The 15,749-nt window shown below is 39.2% G+C and overlaps 1 protein-coding gene across 24 annotated transcripts in view; it reads left to right on the top strand.

Moving 5' to 3' along the window:
* clasp1 (cytoplasmic linker associated protein 1) overlaps positions 1–15,510 on the top strand; it is a 232,682-nt gene extending 217,172 nt beyond the window's left edge. For 23 of the 24 annotated variants that reach the window (XM_062967374.1, XM_062967375.1, XM_062967376.1 and 20 more), the window contains 3 exons: positions 1,336–1,542; positions 10,523–10,639; positions 12,862–14,138. In XM_062967374.1, the coding sequence (XP_062823444.1) occupies positions 1,336–1,542; positions 10,523–10,639; positions 12,862–12,948 (411 nt within the window). In that variant the 3' untranslated portion in view covers positions 12,949–14,138. Of the gene's footprint in view, positions 1–1,335; positions 1,543–10,522; positions 10,640–12,861 lie in introns of all 24 variants that reach the window. The other variant, XM_062967373.1, reaches the window with a different exon arrangement.
* The last annotated feature ends 239 nt before the right edge of the window (positions 15,511–15,749 follow it).

The following is a 15,749-nucleotide window of genomic DNA, read 5'->3' as shown; positions in this document are numbered from 1 at the left end:
ACATTTTGTACACTTACAGTTGGATCCTATCTTGGAAATATTTTAGAAATAAATTCCACTGTGCTCATTGTGGCTTACTTATAAGTAAGTGTCCATTGAATGTGTCCATTACCTCACAACCTCTGAGGATGTCTGCCATAGATGTGGGCAAAACGTCAAGAGAGAATACTTCTGGAACATGGCCATACAGCCCGGAAAACACAAAACAACCCCGTCCATTGAATGTGTTACATTTTCTGGAGTGAGGTCAATGGAGTTAAATTTCTGAAACTATGCTATGCTGCCTCCAGAGTAAAGTATAAAACCTTTTGATACAGAAAAAGAAAAGAGCACTCTTGGCTGTGAAATGAGAATAGTATGAGACTAGGCTGCAATGTATAGCTATGTAACCAGTGCAACATTAGGATTGGACATGCAAGGTGGTACCACCTGCCTCAGCAAGTGACATGGGAAAAATGCGTAAGAACTGTCTTTAAAAAGAATGACCAGAAAATATTTAATCCTTTCAATAAATCAGCATATCTGTACTATATTTTCTTAGAACCAGACTCGCTACAAGACAGTTTTTTTGTTAGGAACGTTTAGCAGCAGTTGTAAACTGATTTCCAGATAAAGCAGTTGGACAAAACATTTTGTTCTGAAGGCGTGCCTTTATTGGCAAGCTTCTCTTGTGTACACATTCTTTTTGTCTCACCTTAATTCTATGTCCTTGCCGTTTCCTTTTTGAATCAGCATCAGAAATTAATGAACTGCTTGCTATCTCCAAACCCCATAGAATTGTCCATCCAGACTCATTTTCCATGGACACAATTATATTTAGATTGTGAGCAACATTAAAATTGCTTCAAACTTTAATGCCTTTGCCTTACTCTTGTGGGCATTTCTGAACATAAGTATTATGAAACCATCAGACATGGGCATGTGTTCAGATGTATGCGTGCATATCCTCCACTTGCATACATTTTTATTGCCATATTTCTTCCATTGTAAAACACCATTGATTGTAAGACACACCTTAATGTCAGTACCACCACCATCACTAAAAATACCTAATATACACCTGTGATTCTAAGATGCAGGTGTGCAGTAAAGAAAGAATCCGGAAAGTTCCTCTTGTGTCCACCACCATTGGCAAAAACATTTATGTTTGTGGTTGTTGTTGTTCTGCTCTAAAAATGAATTTTAAAATGCCCAGTCTTTGAGGAAATTAGCACAGCATCATATTTCTAGAGGCTTGTAGTATTGACCATATCCATGACTATTTGCAGTTCAATTCATTCTCTGCAGTGTACACATCTGTAAAATAGAAAAATCTCCTTCCATTTTCTCCCACAGGTTGTGAGAGCTGCTGAGGAAGCTGCTTCCACGTTGGCCAGCTCAATCCACCCTGAACAGTGCATCAAAGTTCTTTGTCCCATCATTCAAACTGCCGACTACCCAATTAATCTGGCTGCAATTAAAATGCAGACTAAAGTCATTGAGAGGATCTCAAAGGAGTCTTTGCATCAACTCCTTCAAGACATCATCCCCGGGCTGTTGCAGGTAAGCTATCCTCTGTGAAGTCGTTTGTGTTCCAGGGACAGCCACTATCTATTCAGTTATTTTGTTCCATGGGCTTATGGATGGACTGAATGGAGTAGCTTGCAATTGAAGCTTGGTGCAGTTCAATGAAATGAAAAGCATTTTTTTATTTTAGAAAAATGCCACTATTGCTTATTTCTAGTACACAGAGAACTCAGGAAGCTTTCTTTCACCTCCCACAGTCTCCAGTACAAGAGGAGCTCCAGCTCCTATTGAGCTTTTTTAGAGTTTCAGGCCACCTTCTACTTGATGGGGCTGGATAAAAAAGCAAAACAGCTTTTTGGTTTTATTTAGTAACTTCAGCTTCATTCAGGTTTTCTCCTCTTCAAAAACACTAGGAGCATCAGTTGGGAAATGTACATTTCTGCCCAATGTCCATACAATGAAACTAGTGAGCGATTATAGTCAAATAGTGTGCTTGGATCACATTTTCCTTCACCTGTGAACAATTCAAGGTGTGTGTGAAGGACACAAAGCCTTATTCAGTCTAGGTCCTGCATATCTTACAGAGTATCTCTCAGACCTTCTTTTCCCTTTAAAACCTCCTAGTTGGACCCTTTGTTTCCTCATTGCTTCAGCTTTCTGTCAAGAGCTTGAGGCAACGTATGGTGAAATTCACAAACGTTCACCATACATCCATCACTGGAGGGTTTTTTAAAAAATGCCAAATCTTATTTGCAATAGTTACTTTACATGCTTATTAGAGGATAATCTAAAGTTTAAATATATGGTTTAATCTAGTCCTATTACAGTATTTTCCCTTCAGTCATGCTTTTGGAAGACAGACTCTTCTGTCTTTCCTTGTGCTATCCCCCTTAGGGCAAGATGGTTCTCCTGTTAGCCTGAGGTAGGAGATGTAGGAGGGAGGAGCCAGAACCACTGGGAGCTTAAAGGTCAACAAGTAATCTCTTGCTCTCTTTCTTGTGGCAAGCTGGAAGCTTATTTCTTCAGAAATAAGAAGAAAAAAATGAAGTCATATCACTCAGGGAATGAAGCCCCAGTTCAGAATTACCCAGAGAAGTCTTCATAGGTCTCTTCTTACAGGCTTTATAGAAGCCTGGCAAAACTGTTTCTTTTAGACAGGCGTTTTAAACATTGTGATTTCATATTAACTATCAGAATCTGAACAGGTTAGGTCAGTGTCATACTTGTGAAACCACTGCTACTAGTTAGAGATAACTCAATTTCATCATACTTGGGATGAAGACTGAATTCTTAAAGCTTAAGTGTCATTTCCATTCTTTTCCCTTTTGATAAATACAGCTGACTAGAATAACCACACAGAATACAATAGCCCAAATGAGTAGTGTTCTTCTGACTGTGCCTTGAATCAGCAGCATGAAGTGGGCAGCTGAATGTTACTAGACACAAAATCACATTGTACAAGGTCAAAGCTAAGTTATTCCATACAGGCACCGCTCTGTGTTTGTGGCAGAGAAGAATTGTGTTACAGCAGGAAAATGTGGAAGACTTCCAGCTGAGTCACTCAGCATCCCTAGTTGTCCTCAGAAGCCTGTCCTGTCAAGTATTTCTGTCTCTAATATTCAGAAGCAGCAGTTTTGCTACTCTCTATGCCCAACTCAGCTTTTCAGGAAAATTAGTGAAACCATCTTCTTGTTCCACACCTTTTTCCATACAGTTAGCCCACAGAGATACTCTGTCACAAAGACGAAGTGTTATTTGAAATGCTGTTCTCTCTCTCCTCCTATTCCTACCCCCAGCAATCCGTAGTACTTATGTTTTGATGATTATTATAAATAAATACAGGTTGATTATCCTCTTTCCATAATTCTGAAGGACTTCAAAAATCCAAATGGTCTGTATGGCTGAGATAATGACACATTTGTTTTCTCATCATTCAGTGTACCCAAACATTGTTTTATGCACAAATGTATTTATCGTATTGTATGAAATTACATTCAGACTATATGTATAAGGTGCAGATGAAATATGAAATGTTTTTAACTTGGGTCATGTTTGTAAGTATGTACATATATGCAAATACAGGTATTAAAAAAAAAAAAACCAAACCTCAAATTCTTTTGGTCTCAAGCATCAACAATCAGGGTTACCCGACCTATATAACTGCAACTGTGGTAATTCAGGTAATATTATAAAACAAGATACTATGTTCTCATGTCCCATCTATCTACATACTTGGAAACTAACAGCATCTCTAAATTAGTTTTCTTGTACATGCTTCTCACATTTATTGATATTCCTGAATTTGATAAGTGATTTATACCCTTTAGTTTAACAAAACAAGCATTGGAAGCTTTAGGGAATTTGCGTTTCTTTTCCAAAACTGAGATTTTTATGATTAAAATGACATTTATAGTCCACGTACATATTTATAGTGAAGTCCTGACAATTTATTGTTCTGTAATTCTCAAAAGAAAATTTGCTGCTGGGGGGAAGGCCAAAGCATTCCTGCTGCATCATTCAAACCACAGTCTCCTTAAGTTGCTTTTGATTTTTAAAAACAGAATAAGAAGGCAATTGGTACTTCAGCTCTGACTTTCTGATTCAGTTAATTGTTCATGATCACTCTTCTCTTTGTTCTTGAGACACTGCCTTTAGAAGAGAGCATTTAGCAGCACTCAACATCCCTCCTGTATTAGGCATAGTCCCAATATTATCAAGCAATACTGCCTTTTCCTCAAATTGACCTCTGCAAATTTTTTCATAACTCCTAGCATTCTTCAACAGGTACAAACTACTGGCCATACTGATTAGGAAACTCAGGTAATTGTAGTCGTAGTAGCAACATACGTAACTTTAACAGGCTCTGCATCTATAGAGTTAAAAAAGGTTGCAAAAATGCAATCAAGTCTAGTGATGCTGTAAGATATTTTCCTTACTAGAAAAAGTGGCTATCTAGACACACATGCTGTCTCACATCTCTTCTCACTTTCGTTTGGTCAAAATGCTGGCACTCACCTGGAATTTTTCCATTAAGTGCCATACTCTTCTGGAGGAATGAAGCTACTCTGGGATCATTCAATGTGAAGAGGTATCTATAATACTTGGAATGCAAAACTATACAGGTCTCTAGCATAGCCAACATGTTTGGAACTATATAATACCTAAATTCACATTTAGTTCCCATGTGGAGAATGGAAGCTCAGCATTTCAGGACCTTAAGGGAGCAGCAGTTGCCAAAACTCAATTTTAACAACAAAAAAAGAAGTAAACGGAGAAAAGGTGAAATAACTTTTTCTCTGAGTGCTTTTGATTCACAGGGGGGAAAACAAAGGACCACTGAAAGTTTCAAAAAACCCCTTTTTTCTTCAAGAGGCTGGGGTCAATCCTTAGTTTTTGGATTTTGTCACTCGTTTTAAAATGTGACTCAAGAGTGTTCTTTTCTGTATGTTAAAAATATTGCTTTATCATAGTTTGCATTTTTTTAAATCCCTATACATTAAAAATCACACAAGACAGTCATGGAGCTATATAAGTCAGGTAAATTATCTTGCCAAAATGAAAATGTTAAGATTTATAGTTAATTTTGTTGCTCTTGCAAGATTTGACCTGCTCTTTTGCCTAGTTATAAACATAGTTTGCTTCCCCCCCCCCAGTTATTAGCTACCCTACTATAGCAATTCTAACAGAGGAATAATATAAAAATGCCAATATTAAGCATATGGTTAATAACTAGATATGACCATTCCTTTATTGCTATTACAGTTTCCATCCGAAAAAAAATTAAGTACTATGTTGAAAACAGCCTGGGCATTTGATGTGGTCAGCTGTCTCCTCTGGAAATGTGAATTGATAGTGTATGGACATTTTAGACTTGTCTTCCATTTGGAAAGAAGAAACCTATCCCATACAATTCAACATTTCCCAGATGAAAAACAGGACATATTTGGCCAAGCAACATCAATGTGTGATCCAGATTGCAAAAAGTTTTTAATGAGTAAGAACAGACAAGCTAAGGCAACTTGCAGTTTGTTTTTGTTTGAGCCTACTGGGGAAGGACAAGATTTCAGTCCCTCTTCTTCTCTGCTCCCTGCAGAGTTTACTGAGTGCAAACAGCTTTTTCACCTTCAACACAGCAACTGAAGTTAAGCAGAGGACAAACGGGAGAAAGGAGGAGAAGAAGGAGGAGAGAGAAACTGGGGTGTTTAGCCCTTCAAAAAGTGGAGGAACAGAAGATTAATTTGCCCCTGTCAAATTGAGACATCAGCTAAACTCCACACTGCCAAACTGCCTTCAAACTGCATTAGGTGGTCAGTGTAGATGTATCCCAGATCATAGTACAAAGGTGAGAAATTTGGACTGAAGCTACTTGTAGCTCTTTTCCAGCAGAGGTCACTCTGAGCTCAGGGCACCAGCAAACCCCATGCCGCTCTCTTTTTATCAGGGCCTTTCCTCATAGAGCTATAATGCAGTTGATACACAGCTGTTACTCAGCTGCATGTACAACACAGCTATCTTTCCTTGAGAATTCACTTCTGTTGATGGCATGCTGCATTTGTGTTTAAACCACAAAAATGTTGCTGTCATTTTCCCTTGGGCCTTGTCAGTGCTGGAGGGAATGCAACTATGTGAAGGTTGTAGTTCATTTAAGTTTTATTTTCAAACACTTCTGCTCCTATGAAAACTAAGAGGTTTTCTGATGTATTGCTCAGACAAGGGATTTGTCATGACCTCAACAAGAAAACAGTGGTAATCAGCAATAATCCTTTTTCACACATACACGCACACGCACACACACACACACACGGTACACAAGTAATGCCAATACATTTTATTTTACTTTTAAAATCTCCTTACTTTTAATTGGTTCTTTTAAATCTGATCATTCCCTTTTCCAGCACAAGAGTTTAGATTAGCCCAGCTTTAAAGTAATCATCATTGTCTTCGTCAAAATCATTATTATATTTTTGTATATACTGAGACCCAATTTGTCCCTCTTTGGTGGGGGGATTAGTCTTTAAAAACACGCATCCTTCAAATCAGTTCTCCCAGCTAAGATCCTTTGAGTTGTGAGAGAGACTTCCCTTTCATATTTTAAAAGACTGCAGGGAACGGGGAGGATGTTATCTTTTACCCCATTCTGTGGCATCCTACAGGGGTGGATAACTCCCTTATAGTATGCAATGCATCTACTATTGAATTCAACACTGCAGAAGTTCTCTTTTTTGTAGAAAACTAATATCATGCTAATCTATGCATATAATAAAAGTGAAAATATGTATGTATGTGTGTGTGTGTGGCTGGGGTATCCACTTACACAGACAGGCTCCCACTTCCAGAAATAGCTATAGCTTCCACTACTCAGGAGACACCAATGGCCCACCCTCCAATGACATTGCAGCTCATAGTGAGCGCCGTAAACATGTACAAGAGCCCTACCAATGTCCTACACAAACACCATACTGCCCACCACCCAAGTGAAGGCTTTCATACGGGGACAATTTCCTCCTAGATTTTCTGTTTTTCCTCCACCACAAACATCCCAGTGTTTCTTATTTTTTCCATTGATGTGGAATTTGCATGACCCTGCCCACTGTATCTCCTATAACCTTTTCGTATTCTTTTCTATAGCACACAGGAAACAGAGGAACCGATCAGCAATCGAACATACTAGAGAGGTTTGGGGAGAGTTCACCATGATTTATAGGAGTCATGAGTACTGGGATGTAAGAACACTCTGAACTCCACCAACAATAGACCTGGAACCCCCATGACCAAGAAAAAATACTGGAAGTCTTTGGAGGGATTTATAGGAGTTGTGGTTCACCTACATTCAGAGTGCACTGTGAACCCAAACAGTGATGGATCTGGACCAAACTTGACATACATACCCATTATGCCCAAATTTGAATACTGGTGGGTTTTGAGGGGAATTGGCCTCACATTTTGGAGTTGTAGGTACTGGGATTTATAGTTCACCTGCAATCACTTAGCACTTTGAACTCCGCCAAAGATGGAATTGAACCAAACTTAGCGCACAGAGCCATGACCAGCAAAAAATACTAGAGGTCTTTGAGGGAAATTCACTTTGATTTGCGGGAGCTGTAGTTCACCTACATCCAGAGAGCACCGTGAACCCAAACACTGATGGATCAGGACCAAACTTCGCACACATACATGATATGCCAAAATTTTATTACTGGAGGATTTTTTTTGGGGGGGGGGGGTTTGAGGGTTTTGGGAGGACGGGCAGGAGCTGACCTTCCTTTCTGGGAGTTGTAGTTCACCCACAACCAGGGAAACTGTGACTTCCGCTAATGATGGATCTGGCCCAAACTTGGCACACAGAACCCCCATGACTAACTCAACCTACTGGAGAGGTTTGAGGGGACTAACTCACCATAGTGGAAGTTGCAGTTTACCCTACAGCCAGAGAGCACACTGAATCCCATCCATGATGCATCCAGAGCAAACTTGCCCAACATAACAAACTTGATGGAGTTTTTCGGGGTAAACTTGGTGTGGTCAGTTGTAGTTAATCCACAACCTTATGCATTCAAAACCTGACTTTTTCAAATAACCCGGGCAATGCTAGGTGCCCAATCTAGTATACAAATAAATATGAAAAGCTGAGACAGTGCTTCATCTTCAAACCAATTAGTCCGCCAGTGATTAGTCATCATTTGGGCACTAGTATTAAAACTGTAAAGTAGTCTGCTTCCTGAGCATTAACCTGTTGTGGATACATTGGCCATTTAGATGTGAAAGTCTGCAAGGGCTGAGGGAAATAATTCATTGATGCCATCACTTTTTTCAGCTACAAGGCTAATTATCCACATGCACAACATTATATTGCATCGCACTCCCTCATCATTGGTCTCAGCTATTTAATACCCACAGGATCCAGCATCCCACTGAAAGCAAATCCACCGAGAAACAAGAGGAGAGGTGTCCACATGCCTAGGGGACTCTAAGGTGTGCAGAAATACAAAGCTATCTCTAGTAGGAAGACTGCAAGAGAATGCAAAACACGCACATATTACAACCCAGCAGGCTAATGAAGTGCAAAGGTGCGCATTGGCCACAGAATGAGTAGATGGAGTTGAAATCCATAGTGTAAGAAAATGAAACTGAATATCCTCGAAGAAGACTAAAGTATTAAAAGAGAACACCACAAAGGGGTGATATTTGTCACACGTCTCTCTTTTGTCTCTTTTTTTCTTGACCACTTCTCGGTGAAAGGTCTTACACATGTATAGTTTACACCTTACCATTACTAATTGATTTATTGTTTTATTGTAATTCCCTTTCAAGGGGAATGTCTTTTGAGAAATGCAAATGTAGGAATTCCTTCTGTGACTTGACCTTATGACTTGACCCTTAGGGAATTTATTATCTAAAATATTCTCTTATGGGGCTGAATAACCTGCTCCTCTACTCTAAGCTAGCAAAGTACTTCCCAGCCCTTGATTACTAAACACACAGCATAACCCTATAGGGCTCAGATGGACACATGGGTTTTTTTGAGCACAGGGACTATCACTCTTGTCTGGTGGCAATACAATGTCTGTAATCTGTAAAGCTGTATCTATTTTTCCATCCCTTCTAGGGGTTTCTGGGAATACCAGCTTTTAGAGTAGAAAAGGAGGGGAAGCCCCTTTCCGGGTCACAGGGATAAGACTGATATGCAGTAGTTACTAAGTAAACGTAAATATCATCACATATCATCCAGAGTTTTAACACCTTAGGTGGTATTTTTGCCTTTGATTAGGTTTTAAATGAAGCACTTAAGCTTCTTGTGGTTCATTACCAATCAATGTGTCAGTAATTTGAGGTGATTGTTTTTTGTTTGTTTGTTTTTAATATGCTGTCATCATTTGATAAACTACAGTCAGCCCTCCACATTTGTTGGGTTAAGGTCATTGGGCTACTGTGAAAGTGAAAAACTGCGAGTAAACAAATTGTATTTTTTTAACTCAAGAGAACATCTCTCTCTCTCCTAATTTCTAGGTCCTTCAGTGCAACTTGTATGATCAACATCCACTGAAAATTAACAATAGAATCACATAGAGGACCTAAGAGATTCCTAAAGATAGCATTTTAATTATACCTATGAATTGTTACATCTTCAAAAGTCAAACCCACAAATGTGGAGGGCCAGTGTGGTTGTGGTTGTGCCTTCAATTAAGCAGTTCACTAGATATTCGGCCCACAACTATAACTTATTATCAGCTCCTGCACTTCATCACTGTCCTTTGTCTTATAGGTTTAGCGTTTTAATTGACATTGCCCTTCTAGCCCTAATTTATTATTGGCCCCTGCATTTTTCCACCAGCCTTGTCCTGAATCTCTACTGCACAAGCTCCTAGTCTCTGAATTCCAGTATTTATTACTGTTCAGGCTATTGGTTATTTGATTATGTTGTTGTTGTTGTTGTTATACTGTTGTTTAATTTTACTGATGGGGCGGGATACAAAAATAAAGTTATTATGTTATTATAACTATATCTGTGATTATTTAGAGTCAAATTACATAACTCATAGTGATGAATCTAGGATCCAGAGTTTTGCCCAGATCCACACTAAAGCAGATTATAGCAGGTTTGTTGAGGTCCTCCTGAAATTCTCCCTGACTTTTTTTTATAACAACAGATTACATATCTTTTCTTTCTTCTTCTTCTAATATATCTTTATTATTCCTTAGAAGGCTTGACTGAACTCCTGTTTCATAAATGCTATTTATTGTCACAAAATATTTTAACCACTTTGAATTAAACATGCAAGGCTTTTTTCCCACAGTGTGCAAAAAGACTTCTACCTAATTTCTCCTTTCCTACAGATAGATTCCAACTGGTTTAGTCACTTGCAAATCCTGTTGCAATAATGCAGCAGTTGTCAAGAGTTTTAACCTATTTGGTATTTGGACAAGTCCCAATGAACTCTTTAGCTGTAAATGCTGGAGAAAGAAGGCTCATGAAAAAAGTTTGCGTTTCATAATTCTTTTTTCTTTTTGTGCCTAGGGTTATGACAACACAGAAAGTAGTGTCCGCAAGGCCAGTGTATTTTGCCTTGTGGCAATCTATTCAGTTATTGGTGAAGAACTGAAGCCTCATCTTGCACAGCTCACTGGGAGCAAGGTATGTGCACAGCCTCGAACTACATGCATCTGTGGTACTTGCAACTTTCAGCACATCCATTAGACAGTCTTTGGGGCTCTCAAACAGTGTGTTGGTCTTGCAAGTATTTATGAAAACCCCACCCATATACGATGTTGGTTACCAAAGTATGTATGTGGCCTTTTACATTCATGTCTCAACTAACTATTGCTTCCAGATTACTGTGTGATTTATGAGTGTAATATTTGTTCTGCACATTTAAAAATACATTCATGTGAGACGTTCCAGCTGTATGACTTACTGTGCCGACTTACTGTGCCTCTAGTCTGTCACAACAGTTTTGGGGAGTTGTAAATAAGTATATATGTCATACACAGAGAATGGCAGAATACGAGAAAAAAATGGGAGCTATTGTCCAATGATATTACAAAACAATCTTTGGATCAGGAGGGGGTTTTAAAAAAAGAAACTGATGAAAACTCATATAGGTAAAGAAAATTAAGTTGTTTTTCAAATGTAATTAACTGTCTTATGTTGTTAAAACAATGTAAAGCATATCCCTAATACATATCCACTAAGAAGATAAAATATGCCCATCAAAATGCTAAGATTTGAAATAGTGCTATGCATTATTAAAAGGTCTTTTCTCATGAAGGACCAGTTCTTTTAACTGCTGACAGCAGGACAAGAGGGAGCAGAGTAGCCTCCCTATGAACCTCAGAGCAGCCACCAAGGAGGCCTTCTCCTGCACTCCCAGGTGATGTATTTGCAGGGGCAGTGGGCCCAGGAAAAGGTCCTCCCCTGAAGATCTCAAGGTCGAGGCACGCTCTTATGGGATGATAACCATAGTTTTGCATTTTTGAAAATATGTATTTGGTTTTTTTAAAAAAGAACTTAAATGAAATTGTTGATATATTCATTTTGCATCAATCGAAGCCAATAGCTGGCACCGCAGGAAGAATAATAATGCAAGAATTATGATGGAAAAATTACCTTTATCCTGTATTCAGAACAGACCTAGCTATACCAGCTGTCTCTACGCACACGTGCATACACACGCGTACATATACACACACTAGGTGCTTCCTATAACCTTATTAACAAGAGTGGTAGAAGACCAAATGCTTCATTAGCAAGCGTAGTAGAGGACCAGTCATATAGATGTGTGGATCTGCTTACCACAAAGCATGCCTGGCAATGGAAGTGAGCGATAGCAAGAGGGAAGTGTCCTATTAGGCATCACTCTGAGGCGGAGGTTGGCAATTTCCAGAGATCTGGGAGCTAAACAGAATCTACCTGACTGGTATCTTAAAAACATGACAAAAGTGACCCTTGATGTTAGAGACTTTGGGAGAGCTTTTTCATAAAAAAACAAAAACAAACCCAGGAGAACTCATGAACTTGAAGTTTGAGTTCACTGTATTTTGCAAGAGTTCAATTTCAGCTTTACATTATGACCACCTTTACACAATTGCTAAGAATTGTTCATATGAATGACCCTACAAAACTGTGTACTTTAAAAGTATTCCTTTTGCTGTTGCTTTTAATGAAACAGATGCTGTGGAAGGCAGGTGGGATGGAAAGCATATAGGAAGGATAGTGCAATATCACACATAAGTAACTCATGGTGAGAATTACCACAATCAAGAAACAAAAATATATAGGATGACCTTTTTATCTACAAATTTGATAGTAATTGTTTCACTTATCCACACTTCAGAAAATATTCCCAGTGCCCTAGAAATGTTTGTGGGCCTCTCTAGGTCTTCCAGTGCAATTCTATATATGCTTTCAGCCGTAGTATAATCAAAATATAAGGTTTGCTATTATCCATGATTTTTAGGTATCTGTGGGGTAGTTTTGGAACATACCCACTGCAGTGTCGGGGGTTATACTGTATGTGGATTTTCTCTGTAAAGCTCTTGACGTTTCAATTTAATAATTGTATAAACAGGGATGAACTATAGTTTTAATATTCAGGTCTTAAACTGTTGAGTGAAAATATAACAGAATAAGTCTGTTGACGTATTCTGTTATATTTTCACTCAACAGTTTAATTGGCTGGGCTGTTACATTTGTGTAGCAATTGAAAACTGGCTGCTTTGAACCATAGTAGCAATAAATCCCAGGTGAGGCTCATTGATCCATTATTAGAGGTGCATAGGTGCACCACGTGATGTGCTCTGACACGGAGAAAATGAATTGAGAGAATGGTTGTTACTTCTTTTTCTCTTCCCTTTCAGATGAAACTCCTGAATTTGTACATAAAGAGGGCCCAGACCACCAACAGCAACAGCAGCTCATCTTCAGACGTTTCCACACACAGTTAATGGAAATCTTGGGACCTCCTTGTAGACACAGAAGCAATCAGCGGTGCCTCTCAGAGACCCTCCCTTCATCAGCATGCTCCATCTGCTGACGGAGGCCACGCAGAAGTTTATTGCAATCAGTATTTTAGTCATTCTAAAGCTTTTTATGGTAGGTTCTACTTGGTATTGAATGTAAAGGAAGCAAGGCCTGGGTTGCAGTCTTTGTTAAAAAAAGAAAAAAAGAAAAGGAGCAGTAGAATGCGGTAGGTAAAAGACATTGCACTCGCCTGTAGTGTAGTCATTTCTAAAACTTGAAAAGGTTCCAAAGCTATGTATATCCATGTTTTACATCAAAGGGATTTCTACACTGTTAATAGGGACTGGGTTTCTATAAGCCTACAACTGTATTAGTCAAACTTTTGATTACTTCCTCTAGTTGCTGCAATTTCTCAGACGTTTCCAGCTGAGTTTACAATGTGAAATAGTCTGGCTTTTTAAAGGAGAAAACTTATACAGGTTATGAAATTAGCCCCCTAAGCTAGGAGGTGAGGGTGATGGTGTTTTCCTTTTTTTAAAAAAAAATGCAATACTACCCTCATTTGAGTGACGCAGGTTGTGGAAATTCCCAAGAGACTCTCGTCAGATTTGAAATGGCAGTGTTTATATAGGGCAATACGTAATTAGTTGTGTATAGCTAATTTAAGATCTGCTTCTAGATCATTCAATTATCTATTTTTTCCTCATTTCAGCAGTTTTGAAAAGTGGCCCCCACCCCCCAAAGTTGTGCAAAATGCTATAATGTCTTCTCTGTTCTTGCTTCAGAGAAGGTTCTGCCCATGTGGCACAGCTTAGTCCCACTCTGCCTTTTGTTTTGATTTCTTTTTTTAAATGGAACTCTTCTATTACAGTCTTCATGGGGCAATATGGATTCCTTCTGTAACTAACTTTATCTAACGTGATGAAACCTGTTAGTATGCACTGAGAGCGAATGCACTGTACTGTCTCTAAACTGGTCAAGCTTCAACACTGACATTATCAGGGGAACTAATAACCCCCCTCCTAAGAAATATATGTAAAATTTGCTCTTACTGCTGCTTCAACCCTCAGAAAAAAAACTTGTACTTTCCAAAGCTTGATTGGCTTCCTGGGAACTGCAACCCCTATAACCAGGCCTTCCTTTCTTAATAAAATACTGCTTTTGTTTGTCAACAGATGATCCTCAGTGTGACACTTGTTCTGTTAACACCTCTTCCCCAATCAAAGCGTTCCCCATCCTTTGAGTACTCCAAGAGTATATTGCCCCCTCCTGACCACCAGACAATCTGGCTTATTTATAATCTCGTTTTGTGTCTGATGTACATAGCAAATTATTTCCCTTCTCTCTCTCTCTCTCTCTCTCTCTCTCTCTCTCTCTCTCTCTCTCTCTCCTCCCTCCCTCCCTCCCTCCCTCCCTCTTTCTTTCTCTCTCTCTCTCTCTCTTAGCAGTTTAGACAGAACCCTGTTTCTTTAGGCAGTACTCAAAGGGCTAACTCCATCTGCACTAGTTGCTTTCTTTGAAGTTGTACTGTCTGAGGAAGGTGTGGGTGGGCATGTTTAAATACTCCAGGGACAAGTACCCTTTGGCTACCAGTCCCATTTATGCTGATGGAGATAAATCTGGCATGCTCTTGGCACTTGGCTGCCAGATGGGAGACAGCACCATCAGCGCTGTCCAAATGTCTTCAGCGCCCCCCCCCCCCCTTTCCTTTGCTGCCTCCTTATGCAGGGCTTTAACTTTCCAGACCTTTTGAAAGCAGAAGGTTTCATTTCTTTGTATTCTTCTTCTACTGGCCCTTTGCCCACTCAAGCCTTTATATCTGAGAATCCGCACAGAACAACCCTGCCTGCTGCTGGGTTGCCTTAGAGGGTGACATCCGTGCTCTTCACAGGACACCGGTGTTCCCAGGGCATACGCAAACAAACCAATGCAACCCTTTTCACCATCTGGAGTCCTGTAGGTCTCTTGCGTTGTGCTGAATTAACTGAGGCATGTGGCTGTCATTTTAAAGGTACACTATGTGTGCGTGCCTGAATTATGATGCAACACAAGACTTTTCTATCGCTTCCGACTAGCTTCTCAATAACCTGTATAAGTAATGTAACTTGCCACATTGTCATATAAATATTATTTCTGCCATCCCTCCCAGCTCCTTGATTTATCAAGTGTAATAGTTCATATTAAAGGACAACAGAGAAATGTTTGTAGAATGCAGCAGGACTTTGGTAACTGTAATAATGTTTTAAATGGGAAGGATGGGCTTGCCAGGCCTTTCAAAGCGGTCAGCCATCAGAAACAAGTTTGTTGGCACAGTGTTCATGCGCATGTATTTAATTTCTATTTTTGGGTTGGTTGTTTAATTTCAATTTTTTTGCGCTTTTGTCATGTTACATCCATATCTGTATTTATATCTTATTTGTTTCATTTTTGAGTGTATCATGGCAAATGTACAGATGTTTTTATGTTAACATTTACATGATAGAATTTGCTAAAAAAAATAAAACCTTTTACGTTTGCCCTAGAATAAATGAAAGTTTAAGTCCTTACAGGAGAGTCCTTGCACTTGGTCATAATGGACAATCTCCACAATCATAATGGATGAAGTATATCCACTGAAGCATGATTGGTAAACCCAAAACAAACATGTGATGCTGTATAGTAACATCTTAACTCTGTTCAAATATTCAAAGTATGTTCATGGGGATCAGAGTTGTCACAGTGGCACCAACTTTGCCCCCCTCCTTATGGTCAAACACGCATTGGAAGACCTATTTACACAGTGACC

Source organism: Anolis carolinensis, chromosome 1, assembly GCF_035594765.1.
Source record: "Anolis carolinensis isolate JA03-04 chromosome 1, rAnoCar3.1.pri, whole genome shotgun sequence".
NCBI lineage: Eukaryota > Metazoa > Chordata > Lepidosauria > Squamata > Dactyloidae > Anolis > Anolis carolinensis.
Note: the sequence above shows the minus strand (reverse complement) of the source record. Positions and strands in the feature narration are given on the sequence as shown.